At 34.6% G+C, this 26,906-nt stretch overlaps 2 protein-coding genes across 4 annotated transcripts in view; both read left to right on the top strand.

The window, feature by feature from the left end:
- Nucleotides 1-11,389, top strand: part of LOC111714409 (tyrosine-protein phosphatase non-receptor type 2) — a gene marked incomplete in the record, with an annotated part of 13,986 nt that extends 2,597 nt beyond the window's left edge. The window contains 10 exon segments of the mRNA XM_023489513.1: nt 1,791-1,856; nt 2,684-2,798; nt 3,105-3,162; nt 5,933-6,064; nt 6,801-6,912; nt 7,389-7,500; nt 7,813-7,885; nt 8,441-8,556; nt 9,608-9,662; nt 10,745-11,389. Of these exon segments, the coding sequence (XP_023345281.1) occupies nt 1,791-1,856; nt 2,684-2,798; nt 3,105-3,162; nt 5,933-6,064; nt 6,801-6,912; nt 7,389-7,500; nt 7,813-7,885; nt 8,441-8,556; nt 9,608-9,614 (791 nt within the window).
- Nucleotides 11,390-15,775: 4,386 nt separating this feature from the next.
- LOC111714445 (AP-1 complex subunit gamma-1) lies at nt 15,776-25,705 on the top strand. 3 transcript variants are annotated; one of them, XR_002767983.1, is made up of 19 exons: nt 15,776-15,897; nt 16,237-16,330; nt 16,622-16,891; nt 17,108-17,211; nt 17,917-17,994; nt 18,390-18,522; nt 18,623-18,694; nt 19,126-19,200; nt 19,346-19,443; nt 19,530-19,968; nt 20,219-20,293; nt 20,430-20,472; nt 21,454-21,617; nt 21,928-22,013; nt 22,589-22,688; nt 22,888-23,364; nt 23,588-23,706; nt 24,181-25,262; nt 25,421-25,705. XR_002767983.1 is itself a non-coding variant. In XM_023489552.1 (18 exons), exons 1-18 carry the CDS (start codon nt 15,827-15,829, stop codon nt 24,263-24,265), a joined length of 2,583 nt encoding a protein of 860 aa, XP_023345320.1. In that variant the 5' UTR covers nt 15,776-15,826; the 3' UTR covers nt 24,266-25,705. The 3 variants fall into 3 exon arrangements, 1 of the variants encoding a protein (XP_023345320.1); XR_002767982.1 differs by having other exon boundaries at nt 25,406-25,705; XM_023489552.1 differs by having other exon boundaries at nt 24,181-25,705.
- Nucleotides 25,706-26,906: the final 1,201 nt, after the last annotated feature.

Here is a 26,906-nt window from a genome sequence, read left to right as displayed (position 1 = left end):
CTAGAGTTCTTAGGTTAGTTTCTACCTCTCCTGATACATTTCTAGAGTTCTTAGGTTAGTTCCTACCTCTCCTGATACATTTCTAGAGTTCTTAGGTTAGTTTCTACCTCTCCTGATACATTTCTAGAGTTCTTAGGTTAGTTCCTACCTCTCCTGATACATTACTAGAGTTCTTAGGTTAGTTTCTACCTCTCCTGATACATTTCTAGAGTTCTTAGGTTAGTTCCTACCTCTCCTGATACATTACTAGAGTTCTTAGGTTAGTTTCTACCTCTCCTGATACATTTCTAGAGTTCTTAGGTTAGTTCCTACCTCTCCTGATACATTTCTAGAGTTCTTAGGTTTGTTCCTACCTCTCCTGATACATTACTAAGTTCTTAGGTTAGTTTCTACCTCTCCCGATACATTACTAGAGTTCTTAGGTTAGTTTCTACCTCTCCTGATAATTTCTAGAGTTTGTACATCTCCTGTACATTTCTAGGGTTCTTAGGTTAGTTTTTATCTATCCCGATACATTACTAGAGTTCTTGGGTAAGTGTTTTCCTCTCTTGATAATTTCTAGAGTTTGTACATCTCCTGATACATTTCTAGGGTTCTTATGTTGTTAGTTTCTACCTCTTCTGATACATTTCTAGGATTCTTTGTTTTTTTTTACCTCTATTGATACATTTCTAGAGTCTCAGATTAGGTTTGACCTCTTCTGATACATTTCTAGAGTTCTTAAGTTAGTGTCTACCTCTTCTGATACATTTCCAAGGTTCTTATGTTGTTAGTTTCTACTTCTTCTGATACATTTCTAGAGTTCTTAAGTTAGTTTCTACCTCTCCTGATACATTTCTAGGGTTCTTATGTTGTTAGTTTCTATCTCTCCTGATACATTTCTAGAGTTCTTGGGTTTGTTTTAACCTCTCTTGATACATTTCTAGAGTCTCAGGTTAGGTTTTACCTCTCCTGGTACATTTCTGGAGTTCTTATGTTTGATTCTACCTTTCATGGTACATTTATTGAGTTTTTCGGTTAGATTCTACCTCTTTTGATACATTTCTACCTCTCCCGAGACATTTCTAGAGTTTTTAGGTTAGTTTTTACCTCTCCTGAACCTTTCAAGAGTTTTTAGGCTAATCACTAGGTCTCGTTTGATAATTTCTCTAGTTTTAACCTCTCCTCATCAATTTCTAGATTTGATAGCTTAGATTCTATACTCATGAATTTCTAGACTTAGTTTCTACCTCTCTTGATACATTTTTAGAGTTATTAATATTTTCCCGGTTCTAATACATTTTCATGTAAAAACAACTTTTAATTGAATGTTCTAATAAAAATAAACATTCTGCTCCAATCTTTCACGAATAAACTAGGATTCATAAATATGAACTTATTTGCTTAAATGCATTTATCCAATATTCTAAGTGGAATATGTCAGCTTGAAGGATTTGATGAAAAATAAACAACAAGGAACTGCATAATGCATATTCACAGTTCTGTGCCTTTTCATTTATTCCCTGGCAGCGAATTCAGGAGTATCAGGAAAGATATGAAAGCCCCCCCCCACCCCAGGTTGGAGAACCTAGACCGCCATCGGGGGAGCGCCCTCAAACACCTCAATCATCTATTTTAATTTCGTGAAGAAATGTATCCCCCACAATTTGTTAAACAAACTAAGAATATTTAATTTAATGCAGGGACTTCCAGACCTTAAAAAACGAAGTGGTAGCATTTGTATTATTTACTGAACCATATGTAATCTAACGTAGCTTGTAAACACAATACACTGTACTTAAACTGTACAGGTGCTGTACGTGATTCTGGTAGTCTGGAGCAAGATGTTGGCCCCGCTATTGTACACTGTTCTGCAGGTCAGTATATTCTTCTATAGATTTTTTTCAAATTTTTTTCCCACGGGCAACGCCGGGCCCTTCAGCTTGTAAGAAATAAATAAGGATGGTGTCTTTGTTTATCAAAAATTTCCCATAGTTCTATGCAATACTAGCTTTGGAACCCACATTTTGAATTTTTAAACGAAGCTCAGAAGCGAAGCGAAGATCTTTTATACCCAGTTTCCCAATCAAAATTTGAGGCAAATCGGTCAAGTACTTCACGAGTTATGTCAATGAACTAGAAATAGTCGCAAATTATAAATTCTTTAGCCAAGTTTTGTAATTAAAAGAAAAAAAGTGGAAAAATTGTTTTCATTGTATTTTTAAACATCAGGCGATATCCCATAGTTTTGCACCTTTTTCCCTCCGACATATCATTACTATCTATCTATTATTATTATTTTTATTAGTCTGTTTAAACATCAGGAGATATCCCATAGTTTTGCACCTTTTTCCCTCCGACATATCATTACTATCTATTTATTATTATTATTTTTATTAGTCTGTTTAAATGTTTTCTAGATTCTTAATATTTGTAAGTAATTTTCTCCAAAAAAAAAAATAGACTTTATATATTCGTGGATTTAAAATATCTTTCCAAGGCGTAACGTTAAAATCATGATAGAGAGTGGTCATACATTACAAATAACTCTTTTCAATTTCAACCATTTTACATCATTAAAATTGTAATTTTTGAGACAAATTACTCAATTTCTGCTTATTTTAATTCTCCTAAAATCAAGGAATCAAGTTTTACCATTTATGACATTACAGGTTACCCAAAGTTTGACCTTGGGATAATTCAGGTATCGGGCGGTCAGGGTCATTTATCCTGGTGGACTCGTGTCTACTAAGAGCTGAGACGGAGGGTCCTGATAGTGTTAATATCAAGCAAACCCTCCTCAATATGAGAACTTACAGGTTAGTTCAGAACTAGTTTATCAACGTGAAAAAGTAAGAGAAAAATGTTGATAGTTTTCAAGGTTTCGAAGACAAGCTGAACTTTAAACTCAAATGAATGTACAGGGACAAAAATATTTTTCTTCTGCTGTACAAGCTGGGTTAAAGCGTTCCTAATAACCCCAACCAAGTGCCATTGCTCAAAATTGTTTTAAATAATAAATTTTCAGATCCGACCGACGAAAATTCTACATTTACAAGTATCAGTTCTCTGATCTGTTGATTTAAATCGTAAATTTTTCAACGATTATGGACAATTTAATGTAGGATGGGTTTGATACAGACGGAGGACCAGCTAAAGTTCACGTATTTATCTATAATTGAGGTAATTTTTTATTTAAATTTTTCACCTTTTGCGTTTTCTCTTCTGTACTTGGTATTTGACACTAAAGAACGCAATATATTTTACCGTCCGCAGACGACGCTTTTAAACCTAATTTTAAAAGCAATTTTGGATTAAAGTTTTGCAGATGGTGCCGCTACAAATGTCCAATCCTATGGAACTTGCCAAATGAAATTAGATTTTCTAACTTTTATGAACTAGGATCTCAAAAACAAAAATGTACAGATCTAAACTGATAGTTAAAGACAGGTAGTTTTAAGTCAGTAAATGTTGTCTTTGGTTGGTTATTGTTAATTGTGGTCTTAGGTTGGTAATGGTAATTGTGGTCTTAGGTTGGTAATTGTTCTGTTTGATTGGTAATTGTTGTTTTGGTAGGTAATTGTAGTCTCAGGTTGGTAATTGTTTGGTTGGTCTTAAGTTAATTGTTGCCTTGGGTTGGTAATTCTTAAATTAGGTTGATAATTTTTTTTATAGATTGCTAATTGGTTTTTAGGCTTGTAATTGTGGTCTTTGGTTGGTAATGGTAGTCATAGCTGTTGGTAGTTCGTATTCGGTTAGTAATTGTTGTCTTTATTTGATAATTGTTGTCTGAGGTTGTTATTTGTTGTCGTTGGTTGGTAATTGTTGTTTTGGTTAGTAATTGTACAGGGGTGTATATTAGTTGTGAGACTCATATTATTGGCCCTCTCCGCTTTTCAGAATCATATTTTTTCTCTTACTCCACGTCTTAAAAAACAGGTGTATTTTAGAGGTTTCTGAAGCCCGCGAAAACTTCGAAGAATTTTGTTGCGGGGGGGGGGGTTCCCCCTTTGCCTTCCCTCTTTCCTCTTTTCCCTTCTTTCTTCCCCCTTTTCCCTTCCCTTCCCCCTTTTTCCTTTTCTCGTCACCTCTTCCCTTTTCCCTTCCCTCTTGCCCCTTTTCCCTTGCCTCTTCCCCTTTTTCCTTCCCCTCTTCTTTTCCCTTCCCTCTTCCCCTCTTCCCTTCCCTATCCCCCTTTTCCCTTCCCTCTTTCCCATTTTCTCTTCCTTTTCCCTTCCCTTTTCCCCTTCCCTCTTTTCCTTTTTCCTTAATTTTTTTCCCCAAACCCAATGAATGCTCATATTTTTTTCCTGAAGTGTAATCTTAGGTTGGTAATTGTTGTCTTAGGTTGTTAATTGTTGTCATGGGGTAATAATAGTTGTCTTTTGTTGGTAATTGTTGTTATAGGTTTGTAATTTTGGTCTTTGGTTGATAATTGTAGTCATTGTTTGGTAGTTCTAGTATTCGGTTAGTAATTGTTGTCTTTGGTTGATAATTGTTGTTTCTATTGATGAACTCAATTCAAATTGTGAACATAGAGCTTTATCTACATTATTCTAAATATAATTCACAATAAAATTTACTTAACATTAACTAAATGTTTTATGTTTGAAGCAGCTTTGACATTGATAAAATATTATTTAATTTTAATTTTGTTACGTTAAATTGGACAAATCTTTGACATCCGTCCGGAGGGCCATGCTGGGTAAACGGGGCCCGTGAGTCAGTTGACATACGCTTTGAAGGCACGGCAAAAAAATTTGAAGGCCCGGCAAAATTTTATTTTACTAAATAAAAAATGAGTTCTTTAAATTCTTAGAAATCGGATTAAATGCTCGATTCTTGGAAATTCCGGAACCTTCAATATTATAAACATTATTATTTAGTCAGAGGGAGGGAGGGGGGGGGGGAGATTTTAGAATAAATATTGTCAATGTAATAGTTAGTGTTTTTACAAAGTACTTCAATTCAGACTTTAATCTTTCATAAGTTTGCCTGAATAAGATTTCCACGATTTTTCATCCTAAACGTTATAAACTTACTTGAGTTTTTTTCCGACCATGAATGAATATCTTTATTCAGTTTCCGAAACAAATGTGTACTATGTGACGTCATGGTGCGTATTGCGTATTACTGGTTCAAAAACGAGGGACTTTGAACTTTCAATTGTAATTTTAAAAATCAGCATAAACATAAATTTCCCTGATTTCCAAAAAAAAATTAAGAAATGAGAAACATTTTTCTTAATTTATTATAATGATTTCATTAAAAATTTAACAGATTTAAGCATAAAAATAAAATGTAAAGTATTATGAGAGATGCTTTATCTCCGCTTTTTGTTCATCTCTAAATTATCTAAGCTTTATTTTGTTTATTGGAAATTTTATAGAATTCAACCGATCAATGTTGATTGCAGAACTCGAACAGCCCATCAGAAGTCTAGAAATTTTGAAATTTTGCACGCTCAATCAATGAGAGATCTCTCATTGGCTGTAATCCAGCAAGGAAATCCGAAAGAGAGGATTAAGCATAAAATCAAAAGTGTCAATAGTGGATAAGTGATAAAGAAATCAGGATTAAAGGGTATCCAATACAAGAGTTGTTAGTTTTGATATTATTGAATATTGACCCATGTGGTCGCGACCTGAGAAGTGACTTGTGGACTTTTTAATAAAGCCGTTGCGAGCAAAAAATTGCGAAAAAAAAATTTATTGTTCCTCATCAAATGTTTAACTGACTTGATTTGCGCCATATTGATTACGATGAAAAACTTATTTTGGAGTTTATCTTGAAATGATTTTGTCATTAAAATGACTAAATAGCTTCATTCGCGAATTGTAAATCCCTATTCAAATCTCATATTAGTATAAGTCATGATGAGATTTTGATGTGGTCATAGGGTGTCTCAAAAAGCCTGATTGATTGATTGATTGATTGATTGATTGATTGATAGGGAGCTCGACAGAGTGGATTAATCAGCAGTCAACTAGATTTATCTGATCCTGGCTCGGAGCTCATCAGTTCTAGTTCTAGTGATGATGAAGCACCGCCTCCTCTTCCTCCTCCTCGTTCAGAATCATTACAGGTACCCCCCCCCCCCCCCCCCCCCTAGCGTATTTTTTTTTTTTTTTTTTTGTGGGGGGTGGGGAATGAAAAATTGGACATCAAAAGGGCTATTTTGTCATTCTTTTTGATACTTTTCCAAAAAAAGTCAATTAACCCCTCCCCCCCTGTAAGACATTCATTTTGTCAGATTTAGCGAAGAAACCCTTTAATTAGAAGTGTTTGCGCAGAACGCAAACATATTTAATTCCTGTTTTAAATATAAACCGCTAGAACTGAATAGAATTGTGTGTGGGACTTGGCTTGGACCCAATGTTTGATACGGTCCCAATTTTCGCCAATTATATGCAAGGGAAGTATTTGTCAAATTGAATTCACAACGGTATCATGAAAACCTTTGTTTGATCAATGTTTATATCAAAGTCTAAAAGATTGAAAGCAAATTATTTTCAATTTTCTCTAGATTTGCGCATTTCTACTGCAGGGGAGAAAAAAAATACAAAATAAATACCTCTTAAAGCTATAAAAACTGCTATATCCTTTATATTACTGAGCAGATAAATGTTTCAAGGGTACCGTTATAAAACGGACATTGACATCTTTTTATGGAGGGTCACTTATATTAGGAGCACTGTCCCTTTGATGGCTGATAATATGCAAGAAAATTATTTGTTAAATTTTACCGCTAAAAGATTATTGCTGGAAAGTTGAGCGAAAACTGCGTTCAGTTATTCTTTGTATTGATATTTGTTTACCAGGAGAAAGGTGTAGAGAAGAAGATAGATGATCCGTTCTCCAGTATTCCAGCTACTCTTGAGTCTCTTGTCAACGGAGATGCGGAGTTTGTGTACTCCGTCGTTAACGGAGTAGGTTAGTGCTAATTCAGCTTATTTGTATGTCATGAGAATGTTTTCAAACCGAACATGGATTGATATTATGCATGTTTAACAATTCATGGACTTATTTAACCAACAGCCTTGATTCTAGACTGTCTGCTTTCCTTAAAAAAAGACAATATACAATCTACATTGAACAAACACCAGTAAATCCTTAGCTTAGACACTAAACTCTGTACCTACTGGGTTACCTACTAAGGGTTAGACTGTGAAGACGACTTGAAACTCTTTAGATACGACGATTTCAAGTGTTCTGCCTTAAATGTAGCCTTTTTTGGCTTATATAATGATTTGGCAAAAAATAAACAAGTTTACAGTTGCAGGGAATAATGAATGTAAGGAAACAGGCAGTTTAAATTCTGTACAGTCGTCTATGAAGTCTCATCCTTCGTTAGTAACTCTTCTTGAATTTCTTATGTTCTAAATTCTAATTTATTTAAAACTGTTCAGTGAGTCTAGATTCAGAGCCAAGTTCTGATCCTAGTTCTCCCTCTACTCCAGCTGCCATGGATTCCCCAGCTAAATGTATTCTAAACAATAATAAACTAGAAGAGAGGAAAAGGTGAGAGTTTTGAGATTATTTTCTAATCAAACTGGAAATATAACTGAATATTTTAATCTTCATTTCAAATATTTTAATCGGAATGGATAAAGCCAAAGTTTAAGAGGTAGAAGATTTTAAGAATTTAAATTGGGGGGGAACTTTCGCAGGTTTACAGGGGAAATTGACATCTTCTGGCAAGTTTTTTCTTTCCTTTTTTAAACGGTCACCCCAAAAAATCCTTTATTTTACCCATTTTTATTAAAAACGGAAATCTTTACTTAGATGGGAAGGTAGAACAGTATTAAAAAAACTTAACAAATTAATATACAGGGAAATGGAATTGCGAAGACGAAAGAAGGAAGATGAGAGAGCGAATACTGAAGAAAAGCTGAGGAAAATACAGGTTAAACATTATATTTTATTGATTTGGATGGTTTGGTCCCATCTAGGGTTCAAGAAAGGATAAGACACACCTCATTTAAGGATTGGGGTTTATACACAGACTAACACATGTACTGCTCATAAGCTCTGCATGGATAGGAGAAGCAGGCCTATAGTGCCCCGGTACGCCATGCTACAGTTCCATGAAAGGTTTTTTGACTGCCATCTAACGGCTATTTGTTGCAAATTTACAAATTTTTTAATAAATACTTCAACTTTTAACATAAAACATAAATTTTGTGAATTTAGACTATTTTTGAAGGTTTTGTATTTCGTATCCAAAGGATCCTTAAATATCCCTGAATACAGACGTCTGTTTATTGGTCGTGTACTCCAGTTGTACACAATGGAACCTGTTGTGGAAAATATCGCATATTCTAGTTTTAAATAGATTTATGTTACTCTCTTATCTCTGGGTTTATAATAGTTGTTAGGCTCTAAAATGCCTGTTAATATTGTTTTCGGATTTTGTTGATTCTCAAGAGAATTTGTGATTTAAATTGTATTTCTGATTTAGGAGAAGATGAAGGAGAGCGAGGCCTGGGTGTCAAGGAAGCAGAACATGAAGGAGACGATCCTTCCCTTCTGTGTCGGGCTGGCCATGTTTCTGGCAGGAGGGTACTATTACTTCAGGTATTGAAATAGTTGGTTCGGGGTTCAGGAGGCTCCATTTGGAGTTTAGGAGGATCCAGGGTCTCCTTCTATAGTTTAGGAGGATCCAGGGTCTCCTTCTAGAGTTTAGGAGGATCCAGGGTCTCCTTTTGGAGTTAGAAGGATCCAGGGTCTCCTTCTAGAGTTTAGGAGGATCCAGGGTCTCCTTCTAGAGTTTAGGAGGATCCAGGGTCTCCTTCTAGAGTTTAGGAGGATCCAGGGTCTCCTTCTAGAGTTCAGGAGGATCCAGGGTCTCCTGCTAGAGTTTAGGAGGATCCAGGGTCTCCTTCTAGAGTTTAGGATGATCCAGGGTCTCCAGCTAGAGTTTAGGAGGATCCAGGGTCTCCTTCTAGAGTTTAGGAGGATCCAGGGTCTCATTTAGGAGTTTGTAAGGATCGAGGGTCTCCCTTTGTAGTTTATGACCATCCAGGGTCTCCTTTTTGAGTTCAGGAGAATCCAGGGTCTCCTTTTGGAGTTCAGGTGGATCCAGGGTCTCCTTTTGGAGTTTAGGAGGATCAAGATTCTCCCTTTGGAGTAATTAGAAGGATCTAGGGGTTCCTATTAGATTTTAGGAGAATCCAAGGTTTCCTGTCTAAGGTAAGGATGGTTAAAGAATAAAAGTTTCCTGATTAAGGTAAGGAGGGTTGAAGGTGTACTGTCAGACCGTAAGCTATTTTGTTACCATGATGGGTTCATGATATTCTGTTGAAGATAGGAATGGTTCATAAATTCCAGGATGTTAGTTTTAAAGTATTCCTTCTCAATTTAAGAAGGGTCCTAATAATACTTTACTTTTAGGACGCTTTGTCCCCTTTTTTATAGTAATTAAACAAATTGTTCCTCGTACACTAAAAAAATAAATTATTTCCTAGATTTTTCTGTTTTGATTGGCATATAATTTGCCAGAAAAAAAATTGGACCCAATCACTCCAGCCGTTTTTACGATTTGCGGATACAGAAACAAACCCAACAGAACATTTATTATATTTATTTATATTTATATAATACATATATGTATTTATTTATATTTCAGGAGTTGAGAAGACTGATCGAACATTAAGAACCTGAAATTTTGTATAATACAGTAGGTATCCAAACTTTGTTTAAATTTATAGTAGAAACATCTTTCTGAGTAGTTATTACTAGGTAACCTTACCTTACCCTTTGAACCCTATTCTTTAACACAAACAGAATATTAAAATTAGCGCGAAAATGAATTTTATATTATCAGGTTTCTTCGACCTTATTCAAAATTTAGCGGGTTGTTTATTTTTTACTTATTTGGACACTATTTGCCATGCGTTACATTCTTAATTTGTGTCCATTCACTCATGCTTATATTCTATTTATTTTTGTTAAAAACATTCATTTTTATTTAATTCACTTTCATTTTTATTCACGTTTCAGTGTACACCAAACAGATTATTACACAATCAACTTTTTTGTTTAATTTTTATCAATGTTAATGATCTTGCTTTATGTACTCTGTACAGTAATTATGTATGTTTAAACGCCATGTGTGTAATATAATAAATCTTTGTACATTTAGAATAGTTTTATATGTATTAAAACAATCTATTATATAAAAAATATGTTCAATGTACTAGTGTGTTGATATCATATCGTAAACTTTACAGTGTACTCTGTCATCTGTACATGGTATATACTGTACAGTGTACAGTGTACAGTGTAAAATGGTTTTCGTCTAAGCTAAATGTATCTTTCTGTCGTTCAAGAATCCTCTAAACTGATTGAAAACTATGGCTTGATTATTGTACAACACTGTAGTGTACAATATACAAGTTCAATGATCTACTTAACTAAGTTTGTGTAAATCAATGAATTGGCTGAAAAAACTACTGTCTTTTTATCATGTACCTTTTTTCTTTTTCTTAAGATTTTCTTTTCAAATATTGTGTTTTGAGCATAACAGTTTTATGTTACAGTCTTTGAGAACAAAACATGATAATCTTAAATTCAGCAACTTGCAGGACTTCTTTTTTTCTTTTATTAATTTTCAAAACTTGTTCTTCATATTTTTAAAATTACGATGTTTTATTTTTCGTATTCTCCCTTCATTACATGGTTAATAAGCACAAATTTATTTATTTTGATTAGACACACAAAGAAATTATGTCTTATTAGAATAATATTCTCCCTAAATATCTAGCACAGTCAATTCCTTCAACTGCAGTTGGTCGGCCATTATATCAATACAATAAGACGACTGTTCAGTTAAAGTGCTTTGTTACCTAACAATTACTGAGGGGCATCGTTTTAAGATATGTTCTTAAAAAAGTTTTCAGGCTTTTTAAAGGCTTTGCAAGAATCTGAGATGCAAATCCTATTTAAAAATTACATGCTAGACTAGTTATTTTTCGCACACAGCAATATTTTTACTCTGATCATAGATTTTAACCATAACGATTTGAAAAATTTTGCTTCGTATAATAAAATCAAACCTGTCTAGCATGTAAATTTGGAAACGGATTTGCATCTCAGATTCTTGTGAAGACTTAAAAAGCCTAAAAACTTTGAATGATGCCCTTCAGTAATAACAAGGCTATTTTAAATTACAAGTTTACAAGTAGACAAACAGTAGCGGTTAATTGAATTTACATGTGTCTGCTGTTTGAAGAATTCGGAGAAAATCCCTCCCACCCATTAATCTTTGTGTTTTCTACTTATCTCTAATTCTTTTTATTATTATTTTTTTACTTTCTTGTTTATTTATTTAAATCTGATCCTACTGTGCGTGTCGTTCTTCTGGAAATTTAATATTTGTTTTCGATTAATAAATGAACTAACAAGCTTATTTGATATTTGTTTCTGTATGTTATGTATTTGTTGTTAATGGAAACATGTATTTTTTGTTATGTTTTCTGTTTCTGTGATAATGTTTCAGATAATCGACGTATGTTCCCAGCTGTTCAGAATCAGTATGATCAATTTATGCTGTTATGTAGTTTTTGATTAAACACATCGGGTTCATCATCTTTTCATAAAACCTATTGCAATTTAGGATTAGGTTTAACAAAAATGTAAAACCCCTTGCGTTCAGTTTCATTCTCTTTCCAACATAGCATATCGAATATGAGGGGAGGTGTAAACAAGTCTTTTACCTTAAACCTACACTCCCTACACTTTTAAACCTATAAATTTTAGTTAAAACAAATTTTAACTTAAGATTATTCATTTTTTACCCAGTTCAAACCTAAAGTATACAGTTCCAACTTCTTCCCAACCTAGAGTATTCAGTATTCACTTCAGTAGTATTCAGTATATTCACTTCCCAACCTAGAGTATTCAGTATTCTCTTCAGTAGTATTCAGTATATTCACTTCCCAACCTATAGAGTATTCAGTATTCACTTCAGTAGTATTCAGTATATTCACTTCCCAACCTATAGAGTATTCAGTATTCACTTCAGTAGTATTCAGTATATTCACTTCCCAACCTTGAGTGTTCAGTATTCTCTTCAGTAGTATTCAGTATATTCACTTCCCAACCTATAGAGTATTCAGTATTCACTTCAGTAGTATTCGGTATATTCACTTCCCAACCTAGAGTATTCAGTATTGACTTCAGTAGTATTCGGTATATTCACTTCCCAACCTCGAGTATTCAGTATTGACTTCAGTAGTATTCGGTATATTCACTTCCCAACCTCGAGTATTCAGTATTCACTTCAGTAGTATTCAGTATTCACTTCAGTAGTATTCAGTATTCACTTCAGTAGTATTCAGTATTCACTTCCCAACCTAAAACATGTAATGTAATTGTAAAGTGTAATGAGTGTAATAAACTTTTTAACTTATCAGGTTTTCAACTATATTCAGTTCTTACCATTCTCCCGACCTAAAACATTTTATGAAATCTGAAATTACTTTTCAACGTACAATATTTAGTTTTTACCACTTCCCAACCTACAGGGTGTCCCACATCAAATTAGACCGAGTCAATAGGTCTAAAGTACGATTTGTGGGACAAATCAGAAAATTTAAGAAGAATTAATCATTTTGAAAAATTTAATAAGGCTAATTGAAATTTTTTTTTGGCAGTAAATGCTAGATTTTTCGATTATTATGTACGTATTTTGGCGTTAAATATTGGAGATAATCTAATATGATATGGGACGCTCTGTATAAAATACAGTTCACTTCCCCCTAAAACGGTGTCATATCAATTGGACTAACGTTCATTTATAGATAATGAACTTAATTATGTATTAATAGACTAAAACCCAGTTTGTGAATAGTTGACTTTAGTTCAATTGTACGTCAATCCAATTAATCCAATCGGCTATTAGTCTGATCAATATACAGTGATAACCAGAAAACTCTGGAATTTAGTAAGAGGACTTTTAGAATCAAGTTTTAACTTAAAAAAATTTAATGATGACAAAACACAGCAATTTTGCAGTGTAAAAAGACCCATTTCACAAAAATAAGTAATTTTATAAGGGTCCACCATCAAATACACTTATAGTATTGCTATAATGTCGTCTTTCTAATCCATTATTATCTGGTTATCACCGTAGCATCACTAAAAAATTTATTTAAACCGTACTTATATACAAGTACTGGATTTATTATTTCTGGGGTGAAATTAAGTTATTGTGCAGTACTCCTCCACAGTTCTATTGAATAGTGCATTAACATTGAAATGTGAATATCTCAGTGGCAGACGATCCCGACGAGTGTTGAGCATTCCTCAAAAAAACCGTTTTATGCATTTCTGAAACAGTCGTACAGTTCACTGAAGGCTTTGATTTATTGGTAAAACATTTAAAACTGGTAAGGATCAACTCAAAAAATGTTGGAACCCTGCCATTAACGGTTCAAAAAATATCGCAAAATAAAGCTGCTAATTTTAAGTCTTGAAACTGAAGATGTGTTTGTGTTTATACCTTAAAATGCATATTTGATTTTTACAATATTTTAAAAATTGATTTGCTCAATATTCCCGATAGAAATTTCTTCAAAATTGAGTTTAAAAAATTCCTAATAAAAAGTTTAGTTGTACTGACTAGAAACCATCCAGCTCATAACCAAAAAAATTATTAGTTAAGGGTTAGTTAACCCTTTTGGTCTAACACTGCGTGGTGCTATAGGTAGGACTCGGTCTACTCGCTCCCATTTCCGAAGCTATTAATTGCGTTTTCATCCAATAAACGTCGTTTATTGATGGAGTTTGTAAATGCCAGAAATGAGTGGAAAAAGCAAATCAAACCTAACTATAACCAATAATTTGATATACAGAGCGTCCCATATCATATTAGATTATCTCTAATCCTTATAACGACAAAATAAACCCTTAATACTCGAAAAACTTATCATTTTCCGCAAGAATATTCTTATATAAGCCTTGTTATTTTTCAAATTGATTCATTCTAATTAAATTTTCTTATCAGTCCCGAAAATCGCAATTTGGACCCGTTGACGGTCTAATATGATGTGGGACACCCTGTACATCATGATATTTTTCTAGCTAGGGTGGTAAAACAAAAATCGGAAGCGCGCCACATAATACAAATTCCCCCCCCCCCCCTATACAGAATCCTTATTTACGCCTCTGAGTACACAACTTAAACTTCCTGGTAAACCGACCTAAAATACAGGGTGTCCCACGAAACATGACAGTGCAGGACGACTTGAATTATGTGATAGTTGTTTCAAGAATCATACATGTTAAAGTAGATAGAATACTAAATGTCACAAATAAATTCAAATACCAAAGACAACTTTCAAGTCGTCTTGTTGTCGTTTCGTGGGACACCCTGTATATCTTAATCTTAGGTCGGAAAACCTATAATTCTAAAAGGATGCCAAACGGACCTAAAGCTTTTTTCAACCAAACCAACCTAAAACACGTCCAAACTACTCGATATTTAGGTTAGAAAACCTCTAGGTTAGAAGCATCTAGGTCAGTTTATACGGCACCGCATGAAGGACAACGTGAAGACGACATCTCTTTAGACCAAACCTAAATCCTGCAGCTTACTATTCATGCAGAGAAAGCCATACATTCAACATACGCGTACAGAATTATATTACCTTTTTCTTAACCGAAGGATATTTTAGTTCTTTTCTTGTGAAGTGATGTGTCCGAGAATTAATCGTATACTAGGACGGACCCAGTATTTTGTTTTATTTGATAATTCTCATCGATTGATTCATTTTGGTTCTGTAATTTTCAAACGTCATCTCCAGACCCGGCTGTTTCTAGCATTGGTGTAACTTAGGTTTTTTTCGGTTGTGTAAATACTGATTGGTAATCTCCTAGTATACGATTTTTGGACCCCCCCCCTCCTATCAATTTTGTACATGGGTCTGACAAGAGGCCGATTTCTAATTCATGTTACCATAGGTACAACTAAAGGTCGTATCTATCTATCTACACTACTCTGGTAAAGCATAACCATAGTGTGACTATGGTTCTACCTATGGTAGAACGTCTAAGAAATTGTTTTTTTAGTTTCTTAACTTAACCTAACCCGTGGCCGCAGCGCTTGGCCCCCCTAGCCCATCCTAGCCGCAGCGCTCGGCCCAGAAAGTGTCTTAACTTACCTAACCCGTGGCCGCAGCGCTCGGCCCCCTAGCCCATCCTAGCCGCAGCGCTCGGCCCAGAAAGTATCTTAACCTAACCTAACCCTAAATAACAAAAAAATAAATAGTAATAAATTTGCTGAAAAATAAATGGTCATGTACAAAATTGATAGGAGGGGGGGGGGGCTCGGGGGGGTCCAAAAATCGTATACTAGGACAGACCCTACTGATTTCACTGAAGCTTCATGGATAAAATTTAAATCTAAACCTTATTTTTGATTCTTTTTATCTCGATGTTATTTGCGTTTTGTTTTGTGTTATTCTTGGTAATGTCACATCGTCTATACGCAACATCCCCCTACTGAACTTCCGACTTATCAACTTTCCGACCTACTGCAATATCGGACCTACGCCAGCTGTTTACTTTTGTATTACTTAGGGTTAGGACTAGGTTTTTCTGGTATTTATCTCAATGTGATTTGTTTTTTTTTTTATCCTGCGGCCACATGATCGATTATACAAATATGAGATCCATGTTCAAAATTGACATGAGTGGGGGAGGGGATGGGGCCTTAAAATCGTTCTCCAAGAATTTGCTAAAATGTTTTTGTGCGTTTTTTTTCAATGTTATTTTTTCAAATGAATAATTAACATTCTATACTTATTTCAGATTCTCCGAGAAACCCCCGAGGGGAACTATAAACATGGCTGACACTGCGAAGGTTGTCGACCTTATCAACAATGCTCGACAGATGGTCACAGATGCTGTCGACAGGTTTTCATTATCCCAATATTTATTTGTGTCAAAATTTTGTTCATGAAAATTTTCATTTCTGTAGAAAAGTTCTGAATTAAATCTCTTATTAAATGTCTGATTTTAGAGCATGTAAATTAATGAAATAGGTGTCTAGTTTAGCTCAATCTCTTCCATTTTACTGGTTAAATCAACATAAACCAGAACAGGAATATAGTCGAACTTGCTAAACCTAGTTCTACTTCTTTTGCTTTCTCACAAACGTTCCTCTACAATATCGTAATTGTTACCCAAAAATGTGATAATTTTTTTTTCAATCATCAATAATTTGCTTGTTTTTAATCCATGATTTTTTAATAGGGTTAAAATGCCGACTCCGATGCGCCTGCGCGACCTTATTCGTCAAATCAGGGCTGCCCGAACTGCCGCAGAAGAGAGGGCTGTCATAAATAAGGTCAGAAAATCATTCACTTAAAGTAAAGTTTAATCATTTAACAATTACAAAAATTGGTAAGGGGAGAGGGGAACTAACTTCTTAAATAGGTTAACAAACCTAATAAATAACGAATTTCTATTTCAAGGACATCATAATGGGGTTAATGATTAATATAGAAGCGAATGAGAATTTAGATAAATCAAAATTGTAAAATGAGGAACAATATGGGGTTGGAGCTAATAATGAATGCTTAAAATCAAGTATAATAAAAAGTCAACTACTAAACGGAAACCATATATTTCTACGCAGGAGTGTGCGTATATACGCCACGCTATAAGAGAAGAGGACACAATGTGGAGATGTCGAAATATTGCTAAACTTCTCTACATTCACATGCTGGGATACCCTGCTCACTTCGGTCAGATGGAGTGTCTCAAGCTCTGCGCCAGTCATAAGTTCACGGACAAGAGGATAGGCTACCTGGGCGCTATGCTGCTCTTGGACGAGAAGCATGACGTAAATATTCTTCTCATTCACTGCATCAAGACAGATTTGAACAGTAGCACACAATTTGTTCAGGTTAGATAGTTCTAAATCTATTTAGAATAAAATTAACCAATGAACGGTTTTTATTTTGCTTTGAAAAGGCAGTTTACAATTACATGTAAGAAAATATGGCATTAAAGCCCATTGTTGTCGAAACGAACAAATTTATCGTTCTAATAAAGATCTCATTAAATAAAGTTTAGACATTCAAGGATTTGAGGAGATAATTAATAAGGCTTTCTTACTCAGGGTTTAGCTTTGTGTACTCTTGGTTCAATAGCCTCCGGAGATATGGCTCGAGATCTTGCTCCAGAAGTTGAGAAGTTGATCAAATCTTCAAATGCATACATAAGGTATCTTCAATCTTCAGCAATTAGAACTTTCAGCAGAAGTTAGATCACTGATTCGGCCTGTTAAAAAAAGCAGTGTTTCGGATCCATATCATTTTGATTCGGATCCGGATCCGCGGATCCGCATCCGTGATGATGGATCCGGATCCTGATACGGGTCCGGATCCGAGGTAACTTGATTCTGTGAATCGGATTTTCCCTATTAAATGTTATGCAAGGTTATAATTTATGAACTATAGTAATCCTAAAGTTAAAAATGTCGTCATCACTATTATATAAATGTAAACATTAAATTATTAAAGATAATTTTGAAAAATTTTCGTCATGTAAATAATACATTTACGAACCATTTTGATTTATTTATTCCATGGTTTTGGTTAATTTTTGGCGCTACCCGGATCCTTATCAACGTTTCCTGATACGGATCCGGATCCGACCAAATGATACGGATCCGGATCCGGATCCGAAACACTGAAAAAAAGAACTACTAAAACGGCTGAATTAACATTTACTTTGTGTACTTGTTTTCTTAAATCATTTTCTCTTCCAAAAAGCTAAGAATCATTCAAGGTTAAAATCAAGTTATCAAATCATGTTTTATGATCTTATATATAATAATAATTTTAATTTTGTGCGGATATTGCGTGTACAGTGAATGCTGGATAATCCTCCAAAACTTGGAATACTGAAAATGTTTGATATTTCCAGGAAAAAGGCAGCTCTGTGTGCATACAGAATAATCAAGAAGGTTCCAGAACTTATGGAAATGTTTATTCCCGTCACAAGGTGAAACTAACCGTCCACATTTATTCAAGTGGCATATTTTGAAGAATTCCCCCCCACCCCCCGAGAGTCGAATCATTCTCAGAGTTTTAAGAGTGACCTACGGGGAAAAAATTTGCTTATAGGGGTGTTGGGAATGATTTTTCAAAAATATTATATATACCCCTGTTTTACTCTACAAGAAATATTGTGAATTTTTACTGAATCTTTTCAGTATAAAATGTAAGGATCAATTTGTTTGCAGATTTTCCAATTATTCGAGGAGAGCAATAAAAAAAATATTTTTTTAACGAGGGCCGATCAATATTGTAACGAAGCTAAAAAGGGAATAAAGCCATCAAGTGAACGAAAAAAATCAGTAACAACTAACAAACAAACAACCCATCTTCATTGTTTAGGTCACTTCTCTCTGAGAAGAATCACGGAGTCCTGATCACAGGGATAGTTCTGATCACGGAGCTAACTGAGAGATCTCCGGATACCCTAGATCATTTTAAACGTGTTGTCCCAAACCTTGTCAGAATACTGAAGGTAAACAGACTGTCTGGAAGGTTCTTTTGTCAAGAAAACTGAAATCATTTTTTTTACTTAATCCTGAATTATATTGAGCATTGTATCTGAATATATTAAGAACTTGATAATGTCTGGGTATTCTCCTGAACATGATGTTTCCGGGATATCAGATCCGTTTCTGCAAATTAAGGTTAGCTTTCATTTTAATCCGTAATCTGTGTGTAAACTATTATTTTGTATTACTTGGCTTTTTGTCAACAATTGTAGCTTCTAAATGCAAGTCGCTATTTTTTCTTTTAGTATAATAAATAAAAAAATGGCAGATTTACCTGTTTTCATCGAATTATTTTCGAGACAAATATTTTAATTCCAACATCTTTTTCAATGTAAGGTTGGCCTGATCGGTTTTTGCCGTTTTGGCGTTTATTGGACACAAAACAGACTATACGTAGATTAGACTTAAAGGGCTCAATTATTTTAATATTTCGTTTAGACCATTTTATAAATCCGAACCATTTTATAAATCCGAGAAGATTTTCGGATATGAATGAATTTTATTCACCTTACAATATGATTCAATTTTTTTTTGTTTAATGACAATTTGTAGTGAATATATTGTAGGTTCTGAAACTTCTGAGGATACTGGGTAGGAATGATCCGAGTACATCAGAAACTATGAACGATATTTTAGCACAGGTAATAATACAAACAACAATAATAAGTAATAAACTAGATAAAACTTACAAGATTCGGTTACAAATGGTGTTCCGGATATTTTGCTCTTTTAAGATGAGATAACAGCATTTTAGCGATTTATCGTAATTCGTAAAATCATGTCCAGGTTGCAACAAACACAGAGACGAGTAAAAACGTAGGAAATGCTATTCTATACGAAACCGTTCTTTCAATCATGGATATTGATTCAGAATCAGGACTCAGGTATTCCAATAAATATTGAACATTCATTCTTTTAGCATTGTTTTTAGAAATTTAAAATTGTTTTATTTTTATTTGAATTATTTCAGAGTACTTGCGGTTAATATTCTCGGTCGATTTCTTCTTAACAACGACAAAAACATACGTTATGTCGCCCTCAACACCCTTCTCAAGACCGTTGCTGTCGATCACGCGGCTGTTCAGCGACATCGAGCAACAATCCTCGACTGTCTCAAGGACCCGGATGTTACAATAAAGAAGCGCGCGATGGAACTCTGCTTTGCGCTCATTAACTCCACGAATATCGAGCTGATGAGCAAGGACCTGATCCAGTTTCTTCACACAGCGGATCCTGACTTCAAACAGTCCTGCTCTAGTAATATGATGCTAGCGGCGGATCAGTATTCTCCGAACCGGCGGTGGCACATTGATACAATCGTGAAGGTGTTGGAGGAGAGCGGGAATATGGTTCGTGATGATGTCGTCTTCAATACAATACAGATTATCAGCAGTAGTCCAGAACAGCAGGTAGGAAATCAATATCAATTCATTTAAAAAGACAGGGGTGTATTGTATGCAGAATAAAAAAATAATTTTTGATGATTTGTGGAGGAAAAAAGAAAAATTGGACATCAAAATGGAACGTTTTTTCTAATCTTACCCAAAAATGGATTTTCCCTAGAAATCATTTATTTTCCCCAATTAAAACCCTTCTTAAAAATTTTTTCTGTACAGTGCACGTGTATAATATACATATAGCATAAATTGTACTTTACAGAGGTACACCGTACACCTGGCCTGGAAAGCATTGATGGAAATCAAACATTGCAGTGAGTTCCAACCCTTGACACAGGTATGTGCCCGGTAGTTCACATGCCTTATTATCTCATAAAATAAACTTAACAAATTTTGGAGGGGGGGATTCTGTTTTTATTTGAATGAGATAATGCTAGATTGATTGATAGATTGATTGATTGATTGCCATATAGGTTGGGTGCTGGTGTATCGGAGAGTACGGAAATTATTTGCTGGGTAAGTTTTTTAATATATTAAAATCTACTTATACTAGGCTTTTAGCGCCCATCTTCTATTTCAACTTTTAACTGTGGCTTTATCTGTGAGCATCTTCTCTTTGTACAGTATAAAACAAAAACAATAAAAGTTTGCGGATTTTATAATATTTTTCCGCTTATTTTCAAAATTTTACAAAAAAAAAACTTTCAAACACGGATTTTTAAAATTTTGATCATTCATAAACCTTCCCTGGGGTCACGTGAGTTTCCACACAAAATTTGGGCCCGATCGGTTCAGCCGTTTTGACGTTATTGAATACAAACAAACAGACAGACAAGTTAAATTTATATTTAGATTAGCTACGCGGCCAGTTTTATTTCAAAATCTAGATTAAAAAATATATTAACGGTTTATGAAAATTGAAAAGGTAATCTTGAAAAAAATAAGACTTAGTAAGAGAACACCATAGGAACGAATTATATCACACAAAAAAAAGCTTTTTAACTCGATTCAGGCTGACGTCTCCTTTACCCAAAATGGTCTTGGGGGTGGGGGTGGGGGGTGCAAAATTTCAAATAGATATCGCATTATCATGTTATTCAGCAAAAAATGTGCAAAATTTTATAAAGAGTACAGCTTTGTAAAGTCCTTGACACGGCAAATTAGAATCTGCAAAAATATTTTTGAATCTCCTTCCTTTATTCAAAGCTTTTTAAAGAGCAATAAAATGTCGAAATCCCATGACTGGAAGTAGGTCTGTAGATCTAAAGATAGATATAATCTGGTAAAGGTAAAATAAGGCATTCAGGCAGTATGCCTGAGGACTCGGGCAGTAGGTACTAGGTTTAATAGCCCCGATTTCAGCGTAAAGTAAGGGCATGCGTTAGATTGAAACGTTTTAAAAATTGAACAGCCTCAGACCTTTATCTTTTGAGTCATCTCCAAAAAACGTTAGGAGAGGGGTCCCAGGGTTAAGATTGTCAAAATCTTATATTTCAGAGAGGTGTGATGAGGTTGTAGGTGGAGGTGAGTCTGTAAGTGAAGGACGTGTTGTCTCCTGGTTCCAGGTTCTTCTCTCCTCCTCATCCATCTCCGTAGTAACTAAACAATACGCTCTACTCTCCCTAGCTAAACTATCCACCAGATTCAATTCAGTCATTCAGGAAGAAATCAATAATAAATAAATAAAACTATATTTTTAGAATTTGTCAAGTTAAAATGCGTAAAACATGCTTTAAATTGTTATCTTTCGAATGTTTGCTCTTGTGATTTATATTTAACATTCGTAAAAGTTTTTTATTATTTAAAATTAAATTCTGAACGCAAAAGTTAAACTTTTCGATAGCATGCCCCCCATTGGTCAAGGAGCTATTGGACACCTCCCTAGCTTCATGAATTAAATTAAATTGAATTGAGTAATAGATTCTCAATGCAATGGTTTTAGATTTGGAAATTATTTGATTTTATGTTCAGGAAATTCAATCTACCATCGATAGTTTTGGAACCAATATAGACATTGACCTTCAGCAGCGAGGAGTAGAATTGGGTCAACTTTTCAGGTAAAATAGAACCAAATATGGCTGAAATAGTAGAAAAAAGCACGTTGAAATTTTTTTTGTATTTAATCGGAAAACTAATAGGTTTGCCATGATCTAGATTTTGCAATATTATTTCTGATTAATAAACTGGACATCATAATTTTTCGGAATGGACTAAAATAGATTTCGACCTCAAACAGTAAAATTATCTAAATATATACTTTGCTTGTCTGTCTGTCTGGGTGTTTGTTTTTTGTATCCAATAAACGTCAATACAGCTAAACCGATGCGGCCCAGATTTTTGTGGGACCTCGCGTGACCACAGGGTTATCGATGATCGAATTTTTAAAAATTTGTCTCTTAACATAATTCAATTTTTGAAAACTTTAAAAATCCACGGTGTTTTTATGTATATAAATAGAACATGTTCACAATTGTAATTTAGAAGATGGGCGCTGCCCAGTATTTTTGTAAATAAGTTTGACTTGATAGGTTGGAAAGAAGTAAAATATTTTGACCTGTTAACAGAGTCCAAAGAATGTTATTTTTGTTAATTCTCTAAACTAAAACCATTTAGTTGATTTAACTTGTTTCAGGAGTCAGTCAGGATTAAGATCAAAACTGCTTGAACCAATGCCGCCGATGGAAAAGGAAAAGGACAGATTGGAAGATTCACCGACAACTCCAATGCCAAAGGTTAGTTTGTGATCTGTAAAAGTTAGATTAAGTAGTTGAAAGGATGGTAAATCAACCAAATAGATTAGTATTTATAATCATTATCTACATCACTATTTAAGAAGGTTAAAAGGAACAAATAATATAAGAAATAATGAAAGATAAATTTGCTACATGCTAATTTAGTGATCAATTCGATCCTTAATATCTTAAAATTTAGGTGAATGGAGTAGGTCCCCAACATAATGGAGTTCAAGAGAAGAATCCTCTACTTGAACTTCTCGACCTTGATCTCTCAGCGCCTGTAGGTGGTCAGACTCTCCTAGGAGGAGGACTAGATATTGGTGGAGCTCCCTCTTCAAACTCATTAGACGATATATTAGGCCTTAATCTGGTACCTTCAGTAACTGCCATGCAGAACAGTAACTCCTTAAACCTCCTGGATAGTTTAGGAGGTCCTGATCTAACATCCTTAGGACCAAGCAGTATGCCCTTAGGTTTAGACGGCCTTCTTAACGGTGTGGATACATTGTCCCTCGCTACCCCGTCCTCTCAGGTTCTTCCAATCACAGCTTATGAGAAACATGGTCTCCGGGTCCAGTTCACGTTTCCGGGTTCAGGTTCTCCGGGTGCATCATCGATCTTACTGTATGCACACAACCTTACTCCGCAACCTATTCTCAACTTTGTTTTCCAGGTAAAATATTTAACTGTTTATCTTTCGGTTAAATTAAAGGCAGTTATTTATCATTCTTTAATCTTATACGTTTGGCTGGGATTGTATTTAGCCACATCAACTGAACTTGATATATATTGTGTAAACTATCAAAATGAAGGACTTAAATTAAACCGCTAGGGAAGAAAGGGAATCGACTGAGCTCGTTATGAAAATATTTTGTCTATGGAAGTTTTGATTTTAGGCTGCTGTACCGAAATCCATGCAGCTGCAGTTGGATCCTCCATCATCATCTACAATCCCGTCAGGAGGATCAGTTACTCAACAGATGGTTGTTAATAATCCTAGCAACGCAGTTCTCAGGTAATTTAGTTTCACCATCGATCTCAAATAGTAATTTAATATTGCGCATTTTCATCTCAAAAGACAATAAAATTGTGTACATCTACTTTTTCGGGATAATAATAAAAGGAGATTTTTCCACTTCTTAACAAACCATAATATTTTAATTTACCTCAAAATCTACCATTTTTTAGGGTTTAAAAACTGTAAAATCTATTTAGTTCTGTAACACATATTTTTGAGTTAAGAAATCAAATCTAATTAATGTTTTCGGAGTTGTAAACCCGCAACTTCTTGACAGAAAAATATGCAAATAATTAGATTGCATCCCTAGGGTTGCAATGTAAATATCAGGGATTCTATAGTGTTGTAATTTTGTTCAAAAGTTGGGAAAAGATTTACTTTACCACGAGTTCACTAGACCAGTTTTCCCTGCCCCCTTCCTTCCCCCTTCTTGTTTTTTTTTGTGTGTGTTAACTTAAGCCTTTTCCCTAGGATGAAGCTAAAGATTGCATTCAGTGTTGGTGGAATTCCAATCTCCGACCTTGGAGAGGTCAACAGTTTTCCTAACTTTGCTTGATCTGTCAGAGACAATAGTTTTGACAGGATTCTTTTCTCCGGGCTGTAAATGAACCCGGGGCTGAAGGGACAGAACTGCAGCTAGAAATACACTGGAGAATTCTCTGTGATGAATACAGTCACGTGATAGGAACCTGTAAAGACGCCTCTGATCAGTGGATCTTGGAAAGACACTTAATTAATATTCTTGTTATCCACGGTTTGATAACCGTGATGGAGAAGAGTTAACAATGCTCTTTTATTAAATATTTAAACATCATCTAACTCTGTGATAGATATAACCCTGACACCAGGAACTATCTGGACTGCATATCCGTTATTCAGGGGATGACTTGAATTCTGGTCCAATCTTCTGTTTGTAAATCTTAAGGTCATAATATGCGCGACCGTCATACTTTAAAATTTGTTCAGGGAAGTGGTTTTCCGCCATAAAGGGGAAATAAAACCTCTAAGCAGTCCAATCCGGGAATATCATAAGTGTAATCCTAAAAATTAAAACCCAAATATTTCCTGCTGATTGTGATTCAAATTCTAAGTGGCTTGTTGTTATCAAACTCGCTATCGTAGAATTATTTCAGTTTACTAGATCCGGGCGGATCTGGTAAGGGGTAAATGAAACAACCTTAATGCCATTCCTAGCTTTTTCCCTGCTCTTGAGTAATGTTTTCTTATAAGCTTGTCCATCGTTATGTAAGAATCATGGCGGAAAAACGGCATAAAAACTAACATTCCAAACTCAAAGCTCTTGCAATATTTTCGAGTTCTTTATTTAAAACTTTTATGGACCCCTGCCCCCCCCCCCCCCGTATTAGCTGGAGCTCATTGTAACTACCCACCATAATGTATTGTACCAGTTTTCTATTGCATTTAAATATCCCAGTGTCTGATTCCAGTTTTATTATGTTTATCCAGTGTTTCCAAGCATTTTTTTCAGCTCTTAAACATTTAATTTTGAAATCTTGACTGCCAGTTTAGGGCAATGAACATATCCTGTTTAGGTCATCTGTTTTTTAATAATCATTGATTTTTGGTTTTCAAGATGCGCCACAGTTTTAATCCGTTGAGCAAATTGCAACTTTTTACTCTGTCTGGAGCAATTGAAAGCCATAAATTGTTATGATTGAAAGCTTATGAAAAACAGGATTTTTAAAACCAGCCAGAGCTGAGTAAATATCTTTAAGAGGGTTTAGTTTGTAGAGAAAAAAGTATATTTTATTCAAAAACTGTTTCCAAAAAAAACATTGAGGGATATTTATTTAATTATTTTACTATTTGTATTCTAGTGTAAACCTGGCAACGAAATTAGTGCTCGCACTATTTTATATATTTTATCTTATTTTGCGCTGTGTACGTACTAGCGTCACATAAAAACGATGTAATAAGTTTTATTTTATACATAAATGTTTATGAAATTTGCAATTAAAGTTGAACTTCAAACAAATTTTTATAAATGGACTTTTTAAAGGTGTAATTTATTTTATAGAATCGGATTAACTGATGGTGTAACCATGGGGATAGTTAAAAGGAAAACAACAAAGGTTGTAAAATGACGTCATATGAGGTTTTTATCTGTTATCATTAGAGACGACATCAGAGCGCATCAAGAGCAATCAACCTTGGTGAAAACGAACAAAAGTCGTCTTTTTTAGTTAAAATCTAACGTTCCCAGCCATCTTAAAATGTTTTTAATTGTTTATGAAGTAAAAAAGTAATTTTCAAATCGAAGCAAAAAAATACAAAATCAATTAATAGAAAGAAATACCTTCAATAGAATTTAAGTTTTTGAGTGCAATGTCCTGAAAAATATTCACCTTTCTTACGCGCATTTTCAGATAATCTAGGTATAGAATGCCGCAAATAATTCCAAGTTTATAGAACTTTGATCTTTTTTTGTTAATTTTAGCGGAAACCATAGATTTTTTTCGGTTTCGGGTGGTTCCATGGGGAAAATTATAGGCAGAGGTATGCGAAATATTTTGCTATTTATTTTGTTTCACGAAGGTTAGCCATTACGGAGGCAGAAGAGATTTAAGTTTCACCTAAATAAAGTTTGACATCATTCTTAAGACTTTAAAGATTTCAACATAATGTAATCATTGCAATACTTAAGTCTATCCATATTTTATGCCCTAACGTGGCCTGATTTTTAAAAAATAGCTTTATTTTCAAGATTTAGAAACTTAAAAACACAGAATAAGCGAAGGACGAGGATTTCGAGGTGGCTCGGACGAGAAAATGAGGCGAATGTGGCTAGGACGAGAAATCGTTGTGGCTGGCCTTCCTCTCCTCTTCCAGTAGCTTGAAGAAATAAACGATCAATCAAAGCCATAATACGCACATAATACTCGAAAAATCTAGCATTTTATGCAAACAAAAAATTCTATTAGCCTTATTAAACTTTCGAAATGATTTATTCTTAACTTTTCTGATAATGTCCCCGAAATCCAAATTTATAGACCTATTGACGGTCTAATTTGATGTTGGTAATCAGCTGTAGCATCGAACCCAGGTGAAATCAGAAATATCGTTTGCACTAATGATTGATCGGACTAACGTACATTCGGACGAACGTTCATACGCACAATATAGTGCGACTGAACAATTAATTGTTCGATCAAACTCACGTGGACATAAAAGTAGTT

This window comes from Eurytemora carolleeae, unplaced genomic scaffold, assembly GCF_000591075.1.
Source record: "Eurytemora carolleeae unplaced genomic scaffold, Eaff_2.0 scaffold165, whole genome shotgun sequence".
NCBI lineage: Eukaryota > Metazoa > Arthropoda > Copepoda > Calanoida > Temoridae > Eurytemora > Eurytemora carolleeae.
This window is presented reverse-complemented; position numbering and strand designations above follow the sequence as displayed.